The sequence below is a fragment of the Oncorhynchus masou genome, chromosome 27, assembly GCF_036934945.1.
Source record: "Oncorhynchus masou masou isolate Uvic2021 chromosome 27, UVic_Omas_1.1, whole genome shotgun sequence".
NCBI classification, from domain to species: domain Eukaryota; kingdom Metazoa; phylum Chordata; class Actinopteri; order Salmoniformes; family Salmonidae; genus Oncorhynchus; species Oncorhynchus masou.
Window position 1 is genome coordinate 25,309,275 of NC_088238.1, and position 22,287 is coordinate 25,331,561.

Sequence of the window (22,287 nt, forward strand, 5' to 3'; positions counted from 1 at the left end):
TTTAGGAAAGGGACAATTTTAGCTAGCTGGCCACTGGAGGACAACAAGACAACTAGCTGCACAATGAGTTTTGGTCAATGACGTATGCTCTCGATGTGATTGGAGTGAAGCCAAATCCAAACGGGCTTCCCTTTTTTTGGTACACCAGGACCATTCACAGTTGAGCTCACTCAGTTTAGCTCAACTCTGATTGGCTATTATTGTTATTGATTTACATCATCAAGGGATGCCAAATACTTGCTGGCTTCCCTTTTATTCAATGCAGCAACAATGTCATACTCTTTTGGACCCGACAGTATCAGATAGATGGCCTACACATACAAAGACTAAGGGGCACTGTTTTGCTCGCTCTCAGATGCTTTCTCTGGTGAGGTACACTCAGCCTCTTACGAATTGAAGAACAAATTATTTTGTGTCTGTGCATAATTTATTGGTACATTTTTTGGGGAAGCCTGGCTTCCCTTGGTGTCCATGAATACACACCACCTGGTGTAGTGATACTCCATCAAAAGCCTAATTAATAACTTCACTATGCTGAAAGGAAATCAGCATCTGCTTCTCCCCCCCCCCCCCCTTCCTGTATGGTCCTTTTCGAAGCATTGGAAAACGTCCCAGGTCTTTGTACTCGATTGAGGGACCATACAGATAATTGTATGTGTGGTAGACGGGGTAGTCACACAAAAAAATATATCGTTAACCACTATTATTGTTGAAAAAGTCAAGGGGGAAAAGATCATACTTTCTGAAGGAACTGTACATACAATTTTTGTTATTAGGCCTACATGTACATTGACATTATTTTCAGTTGTCACTATGACGATGAACACGCCCTGAAAGCACCGAATGGGCTTGAGTTACCACATTATTAATATGCAGCATGCAGTAGGATGCATTGATCAGTTGATTGACAGGTGTAGGACTGTAGAACAATAATCTTTCCTCTAGTGTGGATGGTCACCAATGTTTTATACAGTGCCTTAGGAAAGTATTCAGACTCCTTGAATTTTTCCACATTTTGTTACGTTACAGGCTTTTTCTAAAATTGACTAAATAATTTTTTTCCCTCAGCAATCTACAAACACCCCATAATGACAAAGCAAGTCCAGACATGTTTAGTAAATCTATTACAAATAAAAACAGAAATACCTTTACAAAAGTATTCAGACCATTTGCTATGAGACTTGAAATTGAACTCAGGTGCATCCTCTTTCCATTGATCATCCCTGAGATGTCCGCCTATGGTAAATTCAATTGATTGGATATAGTTTGGAAAGGCACACACCTGTCTATATAAGCTCCCAGAGTTGACAGTGCATGTCAGAGCAAAAACAAGGCCATGAGGTTGAGGGAACTGTCCACAGATCTGGGTAAGGGTGACAAAAAATGTCTGCTGAATTGAAGGTCCACAAGAACACAGTACTCTTCATCATTCTTCAATGGAAGAAGTTTGGACCCACCAAGACCCTTCCTAGAGCTGGCCTCCTGGCCAAACTGAGCAACCAGTAGAGAAGGGCCTTGGTCAGGGAGGTGACCAAGAACCAGAGGGTCACTGACAGAGCTCTAGAGTTCCTCTATGGAGATGGGAGAACCTTCCAGAAGACAACCATCTCTGCAGCACTCTACCAAGCAGGCCTTTATGGTAGATTTACTGAGGAGTGGCATCCGTCTGGCCAAAAGCACGTGACAGCCTGCTTGGAGTTTGCCAAAAGACACCTAAAGACCCTCAGACCATGAGAAACAAGATTCTCTGGTCTGATGAAACCAAGATTGAACTCCTTCGCCTGAATGCCAAGCATCACGTCTGGAAGAAACCTGGCACCATCCCTACGGTGAAGCATGGTGGTGGCAGCATCATGCTGTTGGGATGTTCTTCAGCGGCAGGGACTGGGAGTAGTCAGAATCGAGGGAAAGATGAACGAAGCAAAGTACAGAGAGATCGTTGATGAAAACCTGCTCAAGAGCACTCAGGACCTCAGACTGGGGTGAAGGTTCACCTTCCAACAGGACAACGACCCTAAGCACACAGCCAAGACAAAACAGGAGTGGCTTCGGGACAAGTCTCTGAATGTCCTGGAGTGGCCCAGCCAGATCCCAGACTTGGACCAGATCAAACATCTCCGGAGACAACTGAAAATAGCTGTGCAGTGACGCTCCCCATCCAACCTGACAGAGCTTGAGAGTATCTGCAGAGAAGACTGGGAGAAACTCCCCAAATTCAGGTGTGCATGGCCCTTAACTCTGACACAACTAACGTTATCGCAACAGAACTAGTAGGCCTAGCTAATGTGAATTAAATAAATATGGCATTACACTAGTTTAGGCTTACTTGACTTTTATGCTCTAAATTGACTCCTTAAAATAATTTAATCTGGCAATAGTGACCCACAGAGGTTGCCACTGCTGCACTGCAGTAAAGCAGAAGAAGTCGAATTTATCACTTCCGTTGTTTAGCTGTGCCCATAGCAATGTTTGAAAATGAGGTGGATAGTTGCAACCCCCCCCCCCCTTTGGGAAGCATGCCTATGCACCTTGTTTCAAGTCCTCTCCCAGGACAACCACGGCAAACCTCTCCCTTTTGAAACAAAGGCACTATCCCATCTCGGACACAAGTTACTGGATGAAGTAGTAAAGACATGGAAAGCAATGCGAGGACTTACCACTAGCACAATGGGAGACCACAACCCCAGACTAAGTATCAAGTTCCCCTGATTCAAGCTACTTTAAAGGAGAAGTATATCATTCCTATAAATAGCATTGAGAGAGAGAGAATTCCTCATTGTCCCCTGTGAAAGAGAGTGGCTACGGCATTACATGTAAATACGGAAAATAAATGCCCTAGAAACCCTTTTCTATAAGCATTTTATTAAGGAATTATTTATTACGTTTTAGGGAGTGGGGATACATTTACTGCTTTGATTTTTCATAACAACAATGATATCTAGTCTCTCTCTCTCATTAAGGAGTATAAGGACATAAACAACCATTTGTGACATTCATATGACACTGCAGTCTCCTCCAAAGAATGCCCATCAACTATACTTTAAGGTTAAACTCAGTTGGTGTCATTGACAGGAGAGATGATCAGAGGGGTAGAGTTTTCACCATCATCATTAAGACGGGCAGAAAAATGGATAGAGTTTATCAGTGGTGCAGCCAGTGAAAGAGTAGAGACCTGACCCTCCTCATAATCAACAAACACCACCTTCTGGGGCCTCTCTCTAAGGGAGAGCAGGACACTGGGTTTAGCAAGAGCCTCGTATTCTCCATTCTTCAGCCACAGAGCCCAGTATCCATTCTCAGCACTTAGTGTGATATCCCCCTTCCTGTTGATGGACTCTCTGGCCACTCCTAAATCCCACCACAGTCTTCCTTTAACCATCACCTCATTGTCAAATCTACCTGAGGAGAAGCCCTCCTTTCCCAATACATAGACATCAAGATTGAACCTCTCTGGGTTGTCGGGGAGATCCTGTTTTGTATCTCCATGTTTCACTTGTTTTCTATCCTCAGCCATGAGGTAGGGATGTGTCAATCTTGTATCAGGATCCAGTCACATCCACTGCATACTGCTGAATCCTCTTCAGTTTGACTTCAGGCAGCTTCTCCATCTCTTTATTCAGTGTCTCCTCCAGTTGAGATACAGCTCTCTTCACAGTCCCCACACACAGATGACTATTAACACTGATCTCAGACCAGTTATTGATGGGTGGAGGGGTGCACAGGGATGGGAAGCTCTGGTGGAGGTGGTCCTCACCTCAGTGTGTGAGAGCTGCTCCAGCTCAGTGCTTCTCCTCTGTAGCTCAGTGATTTCCTGCTCCAGCTCTTTAATGAGCCCTTCAGCCTGCCTCTCTGTTGCTTTCAGCTTCTCCTCAATCACCTGAATGAACTCAGCCTGACTTCTCTCAATGGAGCACACCAGAGCACTGAAGACCTGGCAGAAAGATAGATTTTCACCTTGTCAGCTCGGGGGGTCCAGTCTTGCAACCTTACAGTTAACTAGTCCAACGCGATAACGACCTGCCTCGACACTGGCAATACTAAAGTGCCTATAAGAACATCCAATAGTCAAAGGTTAATGAAATACAAATGGTATAGAGGGAAATAGTCCTATAATTCCTATAATAACTACAACCTAAAATTTCTTACCTGAGAACATTGAAGACTTATGTTAAAAGGATCCACCAGCTTTCATATGTTCTCATGTTCTGAGCAAGGACCTTAAACGTTAGCACATTGGCATTTTACTTTCTTTTCCAACACTTTGTTTTTGCATTATTTAAACCAAATTGAACATGTTTCATTATTTATGAGGCTAAATTGATTTTATTGATGTATTATATTAAGTTAAAATAAGTGTTAATTCAGTATTGTTGTAATTGTCATTAATACAACAACAAAAAGAAGAAATTGGAGGATTAATCGGTATCAGATTTTTTGGTCTTCCAATAATCAGTATTAGCATTGAAAAATCATAATCGGTCAACCTCTTCTTCAGAGTGTTCTCTATCAAAATCTACTAATAACATGCATATCCTAGCTTCTGGGCCTGAGTAGCAGGCAGTTTACTTTGGGCACGGTTTTCATCCGGACGTGAAAATACTGCCCCCTATCCCAAACAGCTTAACTAACTTGCCTAGTTAAAAAAAATAATAATAATCAGATACCCTCCTGCTCATAGTAGCTTATGATATATATATATGTGATATGATGATGTAATTTTTTTCCCTCTTCAGTTTAAAGGCTCACTAGTGAAGTTGAAGAGAAATGGCAACTAACATATGTCTTCCTTCCTATAAAGACCAGTTGTAGTGAGTAAACATTGACCCCAGACTATCAAAGCTAAGTTCCACAGAATCAAGACTTCCAGGGTGGCAGTTAGGCCTTGCTGTGTACAACAAACAACTTTAAAAAGAATATAGTTGGAGAGAAAATGCACACCTAGAAAATAGGTTCACTCCAGACACATTCCAGACAGTCGTGGCATGCCATGGCACACCTATAGTAAAAGCCCCATTCACATTATGAGCCCTTGCTTCCATAAATCGATCCTAATGCAATCAAAGCGGTAAAAACACACAAGTCAGACGTCTTCAGGAAAAAAAAAAAACAGAGCTCTAGGAATGCTTAGGATACACACATTTCTACATTTACATTTTAGTCATTTAGCAAACGCTCTTATCCAGAGCGATCTACAGGAGCAAATACGGTTAAGTACCTAGTGCAAGGGCACGTCGACAGATTTTCACCTAGTCGGGCTTCGGGATTCAAACCAGCCACCTTTCTAGTTACTGGCCCAACATTCTTAACTACTAGGCTTCCTGCCGCACCTGATTTTTCTTCAAATGTCACTTAGGAGGAGCACTCATCTAAGCTGACGTTCATTATGCGTGTGGTTCATTTATGTTGAAGTGTTATGAAAGCCGAGTGAAAGAGGGTCTCTGAACGCAGCTCGCTTGTGATAGCGTCACAATAATAGCGGTGTCTCGCAAAATTTCTGCTTTTAATAAAAAGTAATGTCAGCCAGGGAAATTTCAAGCTCAGATGAAGGTCACATTTGGAAAAGGAATTTGCAGACTATGGATAGTTTACAAAGGAACTATCCCCATCACACACACACACCTGTAAGAGGGCGGCAGCCAGATAGACGGTCATGAAGATAGGCGTCAGGGTGGTGTGGCCGCTTTTCATCAGGTGGATGGTGTACAAGAAGATCAGGTGACCCGGGAGCACCAATAGGAGCAGCACCTGGGCCGAACGGTGATTGGCTCCTGAGAGAGCGGAAACGAGAGGAGTTGGAACTGGGCAACTGAGTCTAACAATAAACAGATGCTAAGACGGTTCCTAACCTGTGTATCGGTCAGCCTAAATTATGGGGTAGTGACTTAACATAGTACCTTCTGCAGCACCTACTGTACAATTTATGTATTAAAATCACAGCGAGAGGGATGAGAAATCTCTCTATGCTAAGCAACCTGTCCTGTAGGATGCCCCGTTTAAAACAGATCACATTTCCACAGTTTGAGTATTGGTTAGGCGCTTTACCTGTGCCATAGAAGGTGCGGCAGGGGTAGTAGCAGCCTTTGGCTTCCTCTGGTACCTCCCCAGGAGCACTGTGGAAATGGAGGTGAGTGGAGATACGGCTAGACTGGATGGCTACCAGGTTCCCCCCAATACCTGGAGAACAGACAGAACAGGCAGGCTTAGGGCTGGAGCTGACTGGAGGCAGCTGAGTATAGAGCAGAAGCGAGGGTGAGAGAAATGCGAGGACCCAGATTTGTATCCTTCCCTAAACAGTTGATGCCTTCCAGTCACAGATCTGAGGTAACGCAACCTCTCCCTCCAAAGAGCAGGGATGTACTGTAGTTTGTCATATTACGTCCTTCTAGATCCATTAGGACAGAGGGAAGGGTGTGAGTTTTGGTTTGGAATGCAGCCTTCTCAACCAGAAGGAGCATGAGACAGCAGTGATGCATCGCCACTGTCGGAGACATAATACTGTGTGGGAAAACTGCATTACACACAGAGACAGAGAGACAGACAGAGAGAGAGAAAAAAAACGAGAGGTGGGGATAGACAAAGACAGGGAAAGTAGGGAGAAAGAGGAAAAAAATAAAAAGACTGACAGCGTGCCCCATCTAATACTGCTCAGCTTTGTCATATAGATTATAATTTGTATCCAGCAGAGGAACATTGCTCATGAGAACAGCAGGACAAGGCAATTTATATCCACACACTCACACACAGGTGACTCAGAGTAGTCTAGCCACGCAGCACGGCTCATGTAGAAACACTCACAGCTTCCAGGTGGGCAGACCAGACAACCACTTCAACCCAAAATAGTGTATGAGAGACAACACTGACAGAAAGTAGAGGAGGAGATGAGAGGCTGTGGTCAGTGAGACAGAAAGGGAGCTTGGTCATTCCAAAGAGTACCCAAAGAGGCACAGTACCAAAAGGGTATATTTTGTGGTAGCTGGGCTCATCTCCCTTCCTGTGCTTGTTATCCTAATCAGGCAGGCCTAAATGAGAACAGACACCCCTGCTGCCCAGAGATTATGTCCACTTAATCCAATCTTTGCTGCCTCTCCACTGACATTTACCTACTCCGTGGTGCGGCTAAATAGAATGCCCCTCCCCCTTCATCCCTCCCTGGCTAATCATCCCCCCCCCCTCCCCTACCCCTTCTCATTCCGCAACATCCCTCACTTTCACTGCACTTCTCTACCATCTCCAGTCCACCACTCAATCCCTCTCATCCAGAGGTCTGGGGAGTATGGTGGTTCCACCTCAGCAGGGGGGCTAGCTGCTGTAATTTGGGTCAATGGGTCTGACAGAGGGAGAGGGTAGACCACAGGGGGTCCCGTCTCCCACTATATCCCGCCTCATCGGAGTAGCTCTGGGACAACAGACTGTCTGCATGCCTCTCCTCGTCTCATCTCCCTATTTTCATTTCTCCCATTCCAGTCTCCTTTCTCTCTCCCATTCCCCCAATTCCTCTCCTTTACCAGCTTCACTCATCTCCTCTTATATTCTGTGTCTAGTTTTGAAGAGAGGAACTGTGCATGTTCAGAGTGAAAAGCTCAGCCTAGTCATCTCCTCCCTATACGATAGTAACCACCTCTATGTGTTGTAAATCACAGATAGTTACAGGGTTGGTTAGGAAACCTCCCTTTTCCAGCCCCAGTCATTTGTCTGTGTGGTCCACACACACACACACACACACACACACACTTCCCAGATCACCCATCCATTTCCTGATTTGTAGACATCTCAGCAGTAACAGATTAGAGACACACAGTCTCCTTCCATTGAGGTAAATGTCTCTCATTAACAATGTTTAATTAAAAGCTGATCTCCGGTTGTCGAAATGCCAGCAACAGCCTTGGCAACGGTCCCCCGGTAAGGATGGGAGGAGGTTGACAGTAGCAGTGATACAGAGACAGACGTTTGTGTTTAGTCCATTACGCACTATTTTTCTAACTACGAAGTTTGAATGTAAATTCATTAAAATTGGTGCACATTGTAAGCCACATTGTAAACCCACACAGTGTCTATTCAGTCAGTGATGTTGCGTCTCACCGTTAATGACAGGGGTGTACACCACAATGCCAGCCAGGTTCGGGTCAGACACGGTTTTGTCCAAGATGAGTCCTCCGATACTGCAGAGCACAGAACATTCACACTAAAAATGTGGTATTATTTTCATCATGTGAATGTACAATTGTCTGTTGCTATTTCTCTATGACAGTGAGTGAGTGCATCCACACACCTGCTGATAACCATGGCAGTGATGACAGGCTCCCAGCCGGAGTAGAGCAGGGTGCGGCTGGCCGGGTGTTTGGAGGAGATCACCATCCACACTGGAGTCAGAGACAGGAAGAAGGCACACACCAGGGACGACACGTACGGGTGAGAGTCTACACACAGAGACAAACAGAGCGAGAGAACGACAAATCAAATTGTATTTATCACGTGCCGAAAACAACTGGTTCAGACTTTACAGTGAAAAGCTTGCTTAAGAACCTTTCCCAATGACGCAGAATGTTAAACACAAAAGGAATAAAATACCTGGGATAAGATCAAAATTGGGGAGAAAAAGGGTGTACATTTAAAAAAATAAATAACACAAGCATATATACAGGGAGTAGCAGTACCAGATAAATGTGCAAAGGTAGATATGTACATTAAAGGAGACAGAGAAACAAAGAAAGAGAGAGAAACAGAGGAAAATTGAGAATTCAAAACAGATGTAATCCCCAGAGTGAACCTTCTGGTGAGAGTTACAACAGCAAAACAACAAACACCATTTATCAGCTTCAGCTGCATGAGGATTGACAGAACAGGGGGGAACATACTGTCCCGCCTCTCCCCAGGAAAGACAGCGTGACACAGAGCAGGGAGCAAGAAAACAACAGAGATTCATAACAAACCAAAGAAGTGCTGTATTTGTGACTCAGTACAGTAGCTACAGAACAGGACATATCTAACACATCACTCACTATCAAGACACTCTCCTTGGAGGGTTTTACTTTATACAGAAATTTGCATGCGCACACACACTTCCTCTTTGGCCAAACTCTAATAATTATTACAGCACTAAATCAGAGTGATGTTGGAGAATAGAGAAGGGGAAAACATCTGCTTAGTGCCTAGTAGTGAGATATGTAACTCCATCATCCCCTTCTCCTTACCAGATGTTCATCTCACCATAATCCCATTCCACACACTTAATGGCCCTCATCATCAAACCCCTGAAGACATAGATATAAAACCCAGAGAAGGGAGCTCTATGTAGTCACAGTGGGTAGAATTGGGTAATAGTCCCAGTCATGATGACACAGGTATACCGACCAGTCCCTGGGTTTAGGCTTGACTCTGGGTGTCACTGTGGTTCACTATTCCCTTGCCACGTTTCAGCTTTAGGTCTTAAAATAAATGTTTGCAGTAGTCAACCGTGGCACGTGGCCTTGGGGAAATATACAGTCTCCTGGATATCTCTGTGTACCATCAGGCTAAAATTACTAACTTTAACTGTGAGTAAACTGCACATTAGTCCAATTAGGCAGAACACTGCGGACGGGACGGACACGGCTGGCCCTTACAACAGAGACACTGTCCTCTGTGGCAACATCCCAAATGGCACCCTATCCTCTACGTAGTGCACTACTTTTGACCAGGGCCCATAGGGAATAGTGCCGTTTGGAACACAACCTGTCCTACACCACCAGGCAAGGCCAGACAGAATTACTGAGCTGGTATGAACTCTTCTATTAAATTATCTCAGAGGTTTTACTGTAGCCTTTCATAGATTTTGAGTCTCTGGTCTGGTGATGAATGCTTGTTTCATAGGGCTCAGACACGTCAAGGTTAGTAAAATACACTTTCCAAAGGAAACGCTTGCTGGTCCACACTGTGTTGAGTAATGTAACGCGAGGAAGCGTGTGTGAGGCTGGGTATGGCACCTATTAAATATGGACTATGGAGTGTGAGAAGGAGAAAGAGAGAAAGATAGTCTGTTCTGATGAATTACCAGTAAAGACAAAATAACAGCGTAAGAGTGCCATCTAGTGGTTGAAAGATGCAGTCTGATTCCAAACGGACCATTTCTTTACACTGTTGGACAGATTTACTGAGCATTTTCACCTTTTTTCAAGGGGAAATAAAACACAAACAGAGGAAGGATGAAGTGAAGGATTGTGAACTCAATATAGAGGGTAAAACAATTTGTTGACTAGTTTTGTATCTTATTTCCATCTGGAAGTATCTAGTCCAAACCCTCCTCCTCTCACCCAGGCAGTTGTAGAGTCCCTGGCTGATCCAGGCCAGGATGGCCAGGGTGATGAGGTCACCGAAGCTGGCGGCGATGGGTGTAGCCACGTTGTCGGGGTTGATGCCCGTCTTCTTGGAGCCCACGATCACCCCCACCATGATAAAGCCTGGGGTTCAGACAGTAAAGAGGTCAGGGCGACATGCCTGCACATACCTCAACCTTCCATGTGTGTGTTTGCTACTAATATATAGCACGAGACCCATCAGCAGTAGGTGATAATGTGTGGGGCTTTGACTGACTGTCTGACTGCGCCTATTCCATATCAGAGTACATGTGTGTGTCCTTGTCTGTGTGTGTGTGTGTGTCTGTACCCTGCAGCATAGAGGCTATGAAGGCAGTGGCCACGCTGGCAGAGCAGAGCAGAACGGCATGACTCATCTGGAACTTCCCCTCTGGGATCCAACCCAGAACCACTGCCGCCACTGCTGCCAGAAAGCCAACTACTGTAGCCTGTACCTAGAAAGGGAAAGTGTGGCGGGGGGCAGAGCGAGAGAGAGAGAGAGAGAGAGAGGATGAAAAAGGGAGGAATATAGGGAATGAGAGAAAGGGAGAGGTGTGAGGGCAGTGTTAACAGGAATAACATAAACCTGTTTTTCTAACAATGTTCTCCTGTTATATGATACACTATCAACATTGAAGACAAGTCCTCAAGGGGCCATTAAACACTGTGCTTGAACACTATCAGTCCCTCAGTCAATAATTACCACAAGTACTAACCAGAAGTACACATACTACGCAGATAGGGAGATAAGGGCACAAATCCAACACTGCTCGCCAATGTTCCCTCTAAGATGAACACGGGCGCGCAGCTCCCCCGGCACGAATATTAGCTTATAGGGAAGCATGAGATTGCTCTAGAAAGTTGAGTGAAGTTCAGTGTTCATCAAGGCATTCCTAGTCGATCGTCAAAGATTTCTGTAAAAAAATAACAATGATAAAGCCTTGTGTTCCTAATTTTATAAATGTTGTCTCGGGCTGTTTGGCGGTAGGTGCACCTGATTCAGCTGCCTTGCGCGCCGGGTAGGTGAACTGTTGCCATTTTGAACCAATTCATGTGTCTGGCAGGCCCAGAGAGCAAATCAAGTGCACTATATGCCTACTGCTGGCCAATCGGATTGCTCAAATTACCGTGTCTGCAGTAACATAGCAGGCATAAAAAAAAAGCTACAGCAAAGTTGATACTGTGAAATTTCAAAACTATGACTACAGGGAGACTCAACAAATACAGCAAAGAGCTGCTGTTTTTATGAGTGAGTTCATGTTTAAGTTCTTTCTCAGCTCTGTCAACACTTTGTATTCAATACTTTTATAAGCCATAAAATGTGTGTTCTTCCTATTTCCACTCAGCGCTACAACAAGCACTGCAGCAGTAATGAATGAGTAGGAAAGTGTATCTATAGGTTTGCATTGTTGTTATTGTTAGCGGCTTGGGTCTTTTTTAATATCCAGGAATATTTCACTTTCTCTGTTCATAGGAGTAACAACATGAATGTGTGCATGTGGCAGAAATAATGCGGTACAGCTCCAGTTTTGCTGTCAGCTGGAAGACGTTCTCCTTTTTGGTCAGTATCAGTGGAGGAAAGGGAAAGCGGAGGGATGTTTGTCCCGAACAACGATGCATTAGCAGGGCAATTCAAGTAAAGCCAGTAGGCGGTGATAATGTATTGGGCCTATAGCTTACTGCACAAAGCTCATTGCTACAGTACTGTTTTTAATTGGTTCATGTTGCATAGGCTTACCATTTTTTTTATGTCATGTTGAGAAGAAGCTCTCAGTTTGCATTTGGAATTATTTTGTCTTAAAGGGGCAGTGTTGTATTTTGAGACAGGCTTGAATTAGCTAAGTAGCCAACAGGCAGAGGGTAGCATCATTTGTCTGATTCTCTGTAATAAATGGTATGGGAATAATACATTTTAATTTGTAAAGTGGTTTCTTGCATCAAACACCACAACATTTTCAGTCACCTCCTTGTCTGAAGGACAAGTGGATAAACAGCTTAATGTGAAGCCCTGCATGTTTTTTCAAAAGTCTCATGGAATGTAGGCCTATGCTGAACACCACACATTGCCTGCTACTGCAGGCTGAATGATAGAACAGCTATTTCCATGATACATTTTATGGGATGCATTTTCTCCATTGTTTTTTATTGTAAGCCACTCTAAAGCGGATACAGCCTCAGGTGTTTACAGTAAACACGCGCTGGAAGTCGCACTACATTTTCACAACGTTCAAGTTTGAGCTGAAATTTGCTCGGTAGGAAAAAATACATTTATTTATTTATTTATTTTTTAAATCGGGGAATATTGCTGCTCGCTATGAAGCTGACCGTGTGTGTGTGTGTGTGTTTACCTGTTTTAGCGCCAGGTTTCCTATGATCAGATTCCACTTCTCTATGGGAGAGTCCATCTTCCCCACATTCACCTGCACAGTGAGACCACAACCAGCTAGTCAACTCATTCAATATTCACTTTAATCTCACACTCAAATAACCTGCCCAAAAAACAGATTAATAACTACTTTGAACAGTTTGCAAGAACCGCTAATCAGATTACTAACTAATATGATTAAACTAAACACAATGTTCAATTGAGTGCATTGTTTCAGATGGGAAGGTTTGTGACTGTTCTTGTTTTCTTAGCAAAAGTATGCAGAGCTTAGCAGTTTTGAGTTTAGTGAACAGGGAGTGAGCTGAGGGAACAAGTGAAACACAACACTGAGTTTCTCTGTGTGAGACCAAACAGAATGATGTGAATGTGTATCTGTGAGGAAAGAGGCAGGGGAGGAACAGGCCAAACTGAACAAAGAGAGAATTCTGTCCCATCACCTCATCAACTTCTCCGACCCCACATCGTTTCAATAGGGGGAGAAAGGGAGGGAGGAAGCAAGATGGGAGAACCAGAGTGTAATGGTGTGCGAGAGAGTGTAGAGACGGGAGAGAGAGAGAAATAGAAAAAGAGAAAGTGAGATATGTTAGAGATTAAATATGGTGAAGTGAGGTTGTTTTCTTTGCAATTATATGACAAGTTCTTACACTAGGCAGAGTGAACCAAAGGCCAGAATCTAAAAAACTATTGCTGGACAGAACAGTCTACCAATCTACTATTGCCTTCAAGACAATAGTTATTTTCTTTAAATCCCTCTAAACCCTCTCCCCGCCCCCCCTCTCTCAGTCTTTTGCCCTCTTCCTTCAAATCTCTCGTGCTCTGGGCTTGTTTGCGCTCTAAGATCGAGGTGGAGTGTCAACTTTCTCATCAAACTGCCTGTTCACTGTTCTGTCTGCAGCCCATCCCTTTAGTGGAAACACCACCTCCCTTCTCTCTGAAGGGAAAGGAGGAAGGGTCTGGGAAATCATGATAAGGAGAACTAGACAGATCGCTACCTCAGCAGATTTCTCTCATAAATCCCTTAAGACTTAGATCCTGGGGTGAGAGGCTATTCTACAGCAGTGGACACGACTCCACAGACTAATAGTTTAACTTATAACCATGTCTTAACATGGTAAAGAAGCATGGACGTTTCAAAGGGGCACCAGGCAAAATAGATTATACAAGATAGTAAAGATTAGCATTTTCCTCCCTGTTCCCTACCATCTCATTTCACCTGATATATGGCCTACCAGACATGGCCTATGGAGGATCACAACAAAAGCCTATAAAGACAAGTCCAGGCATGACAACAACAAGCATGATACCTCACTTTAGTCTGCAGGGCCTCAGGTAAAACTAGACATTACCACTATGTATAACCAACGTCATCCACATAACCATAACTACATGCTACATATCTACTATGTCTGATGGTCTTTAATCCTCAAACTAATGACGTCATAACTCCTAAACCAGGAAGCCATCTTGATATACATCTTAAACAGGTTTTGTAGAGCAAGCAGAAGAGCATGTGTGAGTGTGTTGTATCTAGAATGTGCAGATACTTATTGATGGTGTCTGAGTGCAGAAGTGTGTTTGAAAGTATTTAAAAGACGGCGTGTGTGTGTGTGTGTGTCTTACCGCGGTGGATAGTCTGGATGCGAGGGTCATCTCCAGGTTGCCCTTCAGGCCCAGCAGAGCTGGAACGAGGATGAAGATCTCTGTAATGTACTTAAAGGCATCCCAGTGCTGGAGGAGGAGGGGGGGGGAGAGAGGATGAGGGGGAGAGGGAGAGAAGACAGCAATATTAGACAAGTCATTGTTGTTAATAGTTTATTGTTGGCTACCGGCTAGTATAGAGCAGATGGGAGCTTACATTTGTTCATTGTCAGCTTGTCTGAATTGGAAAGTTGTCCGCATTCAAATTCAAACGTTCTATCAAGAAGTAAATAAGGCAAACTGCCATAGCTTCCAGTCGTAGGTTTCTTCCTAGTACCCTATCCCTAATAGTATTTGCTGAGTGGCTATGAGAATCCCTTTAACAATTTAATATAAATAGACAGATATCGCTTTATCACCTCCCTTGAAAGCTCTTACAGCCATTTACTCTGGACTACACAAGAAATTGACTCATAAATAAACAATACAAACTAATTGAATTAAACTGTGCCAAATCCATTTCCTCTACCTAATTGAACTTCACATGCACTAGTCCACACCCAGGCTCAACAGGACCTATGCTCTACCATTCCAGTCTCACCTGTACTATGTCCAGCACCATCCCTGCCGACACCGTGCCAAACCCAGCCAGCAGGAAAGGCACCACGATCTGCAGCGCCATGGCCAAGGGCGACTCCTTGGGCATGTTACGTGTGGGGGGTCTCTGACTCTCCTCTTCCTCCTTCTCCTCTGCATCGCCCTCCTCCCCTGAGAGCGTCCCCTCAGGGAGCATGGGCTCAGTCTCAGAGTACCGCACCTCCCCACCGTCTGACAGGCTAACGGATGTCCGCGCTACCCGGTCCGAGTGCCGGCGAACCTCCAGGTGAGGGGGATCAGGCCGGTAGCCGTTCCCATCAGGTTTGGGCCCCAGGTCAGCCATGGCCAGACCACGCTCTTCCTGGAGCTTGGTGTATCCCGTAGGGACCATGGTTTGGAACAGAGAGGGGATCCACCCGGTAGGCACTGGCTTCAGAGAGAGACTGCTCCAGCCACCAGCGGCTCCGCTCATACGCACCGCAAGGCTAGGGCCCAGAGAATCACCCAGTGTGTGGATGTTCATGCTAAGCACTGCTGCTGATGGGTCAACAATGTCTCATCTCCATTCATCCAGGCTGGGGCACTGTGAAATAGGGCAGGCTGGGCTGGTTAAATAGGAAGAGGGGCATCCATGTCCACTACGATCAGCCCTGTGGAAACCAGCCAAGGAGAAAGACTTGAAACACTGTTCTCTCCGGCTCATGCAAGCAACACAAACACAAATGATAGGTTTGCTATTCTCCCCGGGGCAAAGGCAAACCACATTTCATTTCAAACATTAGCCGACATTGCTTGTTTTGGTGCTGTTATGTTCAGAACGACCCTGAGGCTAAGGAGGGGAGGAGCTGTCGACACAATTGCATGCTGAGTAATAACCCACTATCTGGTTGCTTTCAGGTAGGCCTATTGTATGTCTGTTTGAATGTCTCTAAAACCCTGCAGATATATGAAAGTGCATATGTCCTGTCTATGATTTATTTTATTTTAAACGATATAGCATAAACTCTGCTTATGACCAAGTCTTGAAACAGTGAAATACATAAGCATCAGTGAATAGTAGGCTGCTGGTTGCTTCTCTGGCCATTCAGCACAGCCGTTCTCCTCAGATAAATTGACATTTTGGAAAATGTAGCAAGCTATGCCATTTGGATAGTTCCATAATTTAGCATTGTTTTTACATTGGCTAGGCCCATATGGCATCAGCAACGACAACAGACGGCTGAGGTGTTGGATCGCCGTATATCTGTCAGTCTTGTCAGAACCAGGCTAAAAGCTCTCACTAAGTTACTCGAAGTCTTGCGTCTTGGTGGATAGATATTTTCTAACAACTTTTAACCACAATTGAATGGGTAGCAAACTGGAAAGCGAAATTGATAAGGAAGTGAAGAATAACTGTGTTATTCCGCTTTTAAATATATATATATATATATATATATTTTTTTTTAACCGTCATCACATTTATGTCAAAATGTTCTTCTGGCAAGGCAATCTAGCTACATAAGCATATTGGATGCTAGCGCGAGCTAACATAACTGGCTAGTACCTCCAAGCTAGCTAAACAAACAGGGGAATAGAAAAAAAACATTACCTATACAGGGGAAATGCGCTGAAATGAATTACATGTATCAGGAAGTTGATACAAATTTAGTCTGTTTTTATCCTCCTTTTTTGTTCGTGTCCGTGTTTCGGATTTTTCAGAAGGATGCCCGTTTCCTTCTTGACAGCAAGCCCGTCGCGTCACAGCAAAAGTGCCACACAGACTAGTACGCAGGCGCAGAGCACACCTGGTAGGCTACAGTTGCGTTAACCAGGAATTTCTTGAACAGTGGCGGTTAGTTGTGTCCTTATATAATAAATGTAGAACATTTACGTCTTGGACATCAAATAGGCACTGAATCCTATGGTTAGGACCAAGAAATATGAAATATGAATTCACAAATTTTGATAGTTTGTGATTTTGCATTGATGCGCTTTTTATAAAACAGCTATTCTGAAATGGTATTGTGTTATGACATAATAAACGCAGTAGTTGCAGTAAATATACAGTTAATTAAGTCATTATCCATTACCCCTTAGGGAAGTATGACAATGTTTCCGTTTAGAGTTTTCTCACCCCGAAACAGTAGAAGGCGCTATACACCAATGTTGGTGTTCATCCTATGACCCAAATGTTGATGCAAGCAGTCAAAACATGGCTAGAAATTTGTTTTACCGTGCTGCTAATATTGTCCAACTCAGCAGGTTTACATTTCTAGTTGGGTCAAAGTCACTTTGTACGCAAATTCCAGCGGAGCCATTGACTGTCAGACAGCAAAACAATGGAATAAGGTATGCAAGTTGTCAGCAAACTAACAAAGCTAGTTCGCTAGCTTGACCACTCTGTCGGTGTTTGATTCCTGTGGTCAAAGAACTGCATTTGTCGAGCGCCTCTTCTCAAAATGTGTGCCCATGTCGCGCGAATTGTATAGAAGCTGTCATTTTGGACACGCGCTTCCATCTCTTCAAAACGGATCACCTGAAACGTTAATTGGTGTATCTAGCTAACTAACGTTAGTAAGCAGTTAGTCCTATAAAAATCTCACTATTATGCTTCAGGTACACAGTGCATTGATCGGTACAGTGCATAGATTTTTGTTCCCCTTCAACTTATTCTTGCTACTGTAACAGTGTAATTACATGTGCAGGAGCATAACCTTGAACAACCCGAAGAAGAGGAATGCCCTGTCTCTGTCCATGCTGGAATCACTAAGAGGCAACATCCTGGCTGACATCGACGACCTCAGAGTCATTGTCATATCAGGTAAGATACCACCAGAGTGCTGATCCATGATCAGATGTGCCCCCCTTTGGTCCCCTCTTCATAAACACTGTTGTATTGTGTTATGTGTTTTTCAGCTAAGGGTCCAGTGTTCTCCTCTGGGCATGACCTGAAGGAGCTGACATCAGCACAGGGCAGAGATTACCACTTCAAGGTGTTTCAGGCCTGCTCAGAGGTGTGGTTCACTATTGGACTGTATACAAATATACTGTGCACACTCATCATCATCATTGTCATTACTGGCAATGAGTCAAGTGTGATTGTCCTCTGTAGACTCTGGCTGTGTACATATAGTACACACACACATTCTCATCCACGTACACACTCATTCCTCTTGTTGTTATTGAAGGTTATGACCCTGATACAAGACATTCCTGTGCCTGTGATTGCCATGGTGAATGGGGTTGCCACAGCAGCAGGATGCCAGCTTGTTGCCAGTTGTGACATTGCCGTGGTGACGGAGAAGTCCACCTTCGCCACGCCAGGGGTCAACGTGGGTCTGTTCTGCTCAACACCAGCCGTGGCAATAGGAAGAGCTGTCCCCAAGAAGGTAAACACACACATACACAAACACACTCTGTGTAACACTGATATATTCTGATATTTTACAGGTTGCCATGGAGATGCTGTTCACAGGAAGCCCGATCTCAGCTCAGGATGCTTTGATGCACGGGCTGGTCAGTAAGGTGGTTCCTGAGGAGCGTCTAGAGGAGGAGACGTTAGCCATCGCACGGCGGGTCTGTCAGGCCAGCCGGCCCGTTGTAGCCCTTGGCAAGGCCACCTTCCACAGGTGTGTCTCTCACTCCACAGATGTTTTACCACACTATAGCACTCAACCCTTCCGCCTACCATGTATTCATTCCCTGTTTGCTACGTTTCAATGTTTTTGTTGGTTTGAGTGGATATACACTGATACACAGCAAAAGAGTCACTCATTTTCCTCTAGAAAGGTAAATACTATATACACTACCGTTCAATAGTATGGGGTCACTTAGAAATGTCCTTGTTTTTGGAAGAGAAGCACTTTTTTTTGTCAATTTTAAAATAACATCAACTGATTAGAAATACAGTGGAGACATTGTTAATGTTGTAAATTACTTTTGTAGCTGGAAACAGCTGATTTTTAATGGAATATCTACAAGGCATACAGAGGCCCATTATCATCAACCATCTAGACACGCTAATGTACTTGTCCTCTTTCTCAGTTGTGCACCGTTGCATCCCACTCCTCTTTCTATTTTGGTTAGGGCCAGTTTGCGCTGTTCTGTGAAGGGAGTAGTACACAGTGTTGTACGAGATCCAATTTCTCACATGGAATAGCCTTAATTTCTCAGAACAAGAATAGACTGACGAGTTTCAAAAGAAAGTTATTTGTTTCTGGCCATTTTGAGCCTGTAATCAAACCCATAAATGCTGATGCTCCAGATACTCAACTAGTCTAAAGGCCGCTTTTATTGCTTCTTTAATTAGAACAACAGTTTTCAGCTGTGCTAACATAATTTCAAAAGGGTTTTCTAATGATCAATTAGCCTTTTAAAATGCTAAACTTGGATTAGCTAACACAACGTGCCATTGAAACACAGGAGTGATGGTTGATGATAATGGCCCTCTGTAGATATACCATTAAAAATCAGCCATTTCGTGATACAATAGTCATTTACAACATTAACACTGTCTACACTGTATTTCTGATCAATTTGATGTTATTTTAATGGGAAATTAAAAAAAAAAAACTTTCAAAACAAGGACATTTCTAAGTGACCCCAAAATTTTGAACGGTAGTGTACATGTGTAGTTTTATACATAATTGAATAATTTAATTTAATTCCTCTCCCAGACAGATGGCCCAGGGTCGGGATGCGGCCTACGCTATAGCCTCTCGTGTCATGGTGGATAACCTGGCTCTCAGAGACGGACAGGAGGGGATACGGGCTTTCATAGAGAAACGGAAGCCTGTATGGACAAACAAAGCAGAGAAGGCCCAAGATGAGTGATATCTGCTGGGCTGGCCTACCATGGCCTGTGAAGGGTCAGCAGCCTCTGGGCTGGAGAGGGAGCCTGTGGATGGTTGAGGTGTTAAACTTGCCCCCAGTTGGACCTGAACCCATCACAGAACACAGAAGTGCTCGAGGAGGACATTTGGAAATTAAATCCCCGTTGATTATTGTTGTGATCTGCTGAAGGGATACTGCAGGGCTGTCTTCATGTATGCCCTTAGGAGGGGGTGAGGTGAAGGTTTTAGGAAAGGTAGATATAGTGGGGCAAGAAAGTATTTAGTCAGCCACCAATTGTGCAAGTTCTCCCACTTAAAAAGATGAGAGAGGCCTGTAATTTTCATCATAGGTACACTTCAACTATGACAGACAAAATTAGGAAAAGAAATCCAGAAAATCACATTGTAGGATTTTTAATGAATTTATTTGCAAATTAAGGTGGAAAATAAGTATTTGGTCAATAACAAAAGTTTAATTGTTGGCAATGACAGAGGTCAAACGTTTTCTGTACGTCTTCACAAAGTTTTCACACACTGTTGCTGGTATTTTGGCCCATTCCTCCATGCAGATCTCCTCTAGAGCAGTGATGTTTTGGGGCTGTTGCTGGGCAACACGGACTTTCAACTCCCTCAAAACATTTTCTATGGGGTTGAGATCTGGAGACTGGCTAGGCCACTCCAGGACCTTGAAATGCTTCTTACGAAGCCACTCCTTCGTTGCCCGGGCGGTGTGTTTGGGATCATTGTCATGCTGAAAGACCCAGCCACGTTTCATCTTCAATGCCCTTGCTGATGGAAGGAGGTTTTCACTCAAAATCTCACGATACATGGCCCCATTCATTCTTTCATTTACACGGATCAGTCGTCCTGATCCCTTTGCAGAAAAACAGCCCCAAAGCATGATGTTTCCACTACTGCTTCACAGTAGGTATGGTGTTCTTTGGATGCAACTCAGCATTCTTTGTCCTCCAAACACGACGAGTTGAGTTTTTACCAAAAAGTTATATTCTGGTTTCATCTGACCATATGACATTCTCCCAATCTTCTTCTGGATCATCCAAATGCTCTCTTGCAAACTTCAGACGGGCCTGGACATGTACTGGCTTAAGCAGAGGGACACGTCTGGCACTGCAGGATTTAAGTCCCTGGCGGGTTAGTGTGTTACTGATGATAGGCTTTGTTACTTTGGTCCCAGCTCTCTGCAGGTCATTCACTAGGTCCCCCGTGTGGTTCTGGGATTTTTGCTCACCGTTCTTGTGAACATTTTGACCCCACGGGGTGAGATCTTGCGTGGAGCCCCAGATCGAGGGAGATTATCAGTGGTCTTGTATGTCTTCCATTTCCTAATAATTGCTCCCACAGTTGATTTCTTCAAACCAAGCTGCTTACCTATTGCAGATTCAGTCATCCCAGCCTGGTGCAGGTCTACAATTTTGTTTCTGGTGTCCTTTGACAGCTCTTTGGTCTTGGCCATAGTGGAGTTTGGAGTGTGACTGTTTGAGGTTGTGGACGGGTGTCTTTTATACTGATAACAAGTTCAAACAGGTGCCATACAGGTAACGAGTGGAGGACAGAGGAGCCTCTTAAAGAAGAGGTACAGGTCTGTGAGAGCCAGAAATCTTGCTTGTTTGTAGGTGACCAAATACTTAATTTCCACCATAATTTGCAAATAAATTCATTAGAAATCCTACAATGTGATTTTCTGGATTTTTTTCTCTCATTTTGTCTGTCATAGTTGAAGTGTACCTATGATGAAAATGACAGGCCTCATCTTTTTAAGTGGGAGAACTTGCACAATTGGTGGCTGACTAAATACTTTTTTGCCCCACTGTACTTGAGATGCACCAATGGTCAAGGGACTCACAGAGGACATGGATTGGGCACTTCTTGTGACAGAATGTAAATGTTTAAAGGGGCATTCTGCAGTTGAAACAATTACAAAGCTGCTACTGATTTGGTAAAAAGCTGATGGGATGGGACTGGAGAAATGTAACTACTCTAAAATTCATAGACAGAGCTATGGATGCAAGGACTGACCATCCATGAGATACAAATTATATGTTTTGAGGCTATACATTGTTTACAAATGTGTAAAACAAGCTTATATTTGTGTTTCTGATGGTAATAAGTCATGAACTTAAGCTCATGAGGAATGTATTAAGTTTTATTCTTCAAAAATCAATGGGTATATAAAGTGCATTCGGAAAGTGTTCAGACTCCTTGACTTTTTCCAAATTTTGTTAGTTACAGCCTTTTTCTAAAATGGATTTAAAAAGTCTTCCCACTCAATCTACACACAATAACACATAATGACAAAGAAAAACAGGTTATAATCGTTTGCAAATGTATAATTAAAAAATAAAATAATTATTACATTTACATAAGTATTTAGACCTTTTACTCAACTTTATTGAAGCACCATTAGCAGCGATTACAGTCTCAAGTCTTGGGCATGACGCTACAAGCTTAGTGTAACAGATGTATATCGTACTCCCCTTGCGTTGTGTTTTCTCAAAGTAAATCA

General features: G+C 43.7%; 2 protein-coding genes across 3 annotated transcripts in view; one reads left to right on the forward strand and one right to left on the reverse strand.

Annotated features, from left to right (window-relative positions):
* The window catches only part of LOC135515886 (solute carrier family 41 member 2-like), a 28,121-nt gene extending 11,420 nt beyond the window's left edge, over positions 1-16,701 (reverse strand). The window contains exons 1-10 of one of the 2 annotated variants that reach the window (XM_064939712.1): positions 16,541-16,701; positions 14,957-15,602; positions 14,338-14,445; positions 12,680-12,751; positions 10,642-10,786; positions 10,290-10,436; positions 8,270-8,417; positions 8,080-8,159; positions 6,043-6,174; positions 5,620-5,768 (exon numbers count right to left, since the gene is read on the reverse strand). In XM_064939712.1, coding sequence (XP_064795784.1) covers positions 5,620-5,768; positions 6,043-6,174; positions 8,080-8,159; positions 8,270-8,417; positions 10,290-10,436; positions 10,642-10,786; positions 12,680-12,751; positions 14,338-14,445; positions 14,957-15,475 — 1,500 coding nt within the window. In that variant the 5' untranslated portion in view covers positions 15,476-15,602; positions 16,541-16,701. The other variant, XM_064939714.1, reaches the window with a different exon arrangement.
* Positions 16,702-17,096: 395 nt separating this feature from the next.
* On the forward strand, positions 17,097-21,973 carry LOC135515892 (enoyl-CoA hydratase domain-containing protein 3, mitochondrial-like). The gene is made up of 6 exons (XM_064939722.1): positions 17,097-17,280; positions 17,637-17,752; positions 17,848-17,945; positions 18,120-18,320; positions 18,382-18,560; positions 19,608-21,973. The coding sequence occupies exons 1-6, from the start codon at positions 17,144-17,146 to the stop codon at positions 19,762-19,764; spliced, it is 888 nt and encodes a 295-aa protein (XP_064795794.1). The 5' UTR covers positions 17,097-17,143; the 3' UTR covers positions 19,765-21,973.
* Positions 21,974-22,287: the final 314 nt, after the last annotated feature.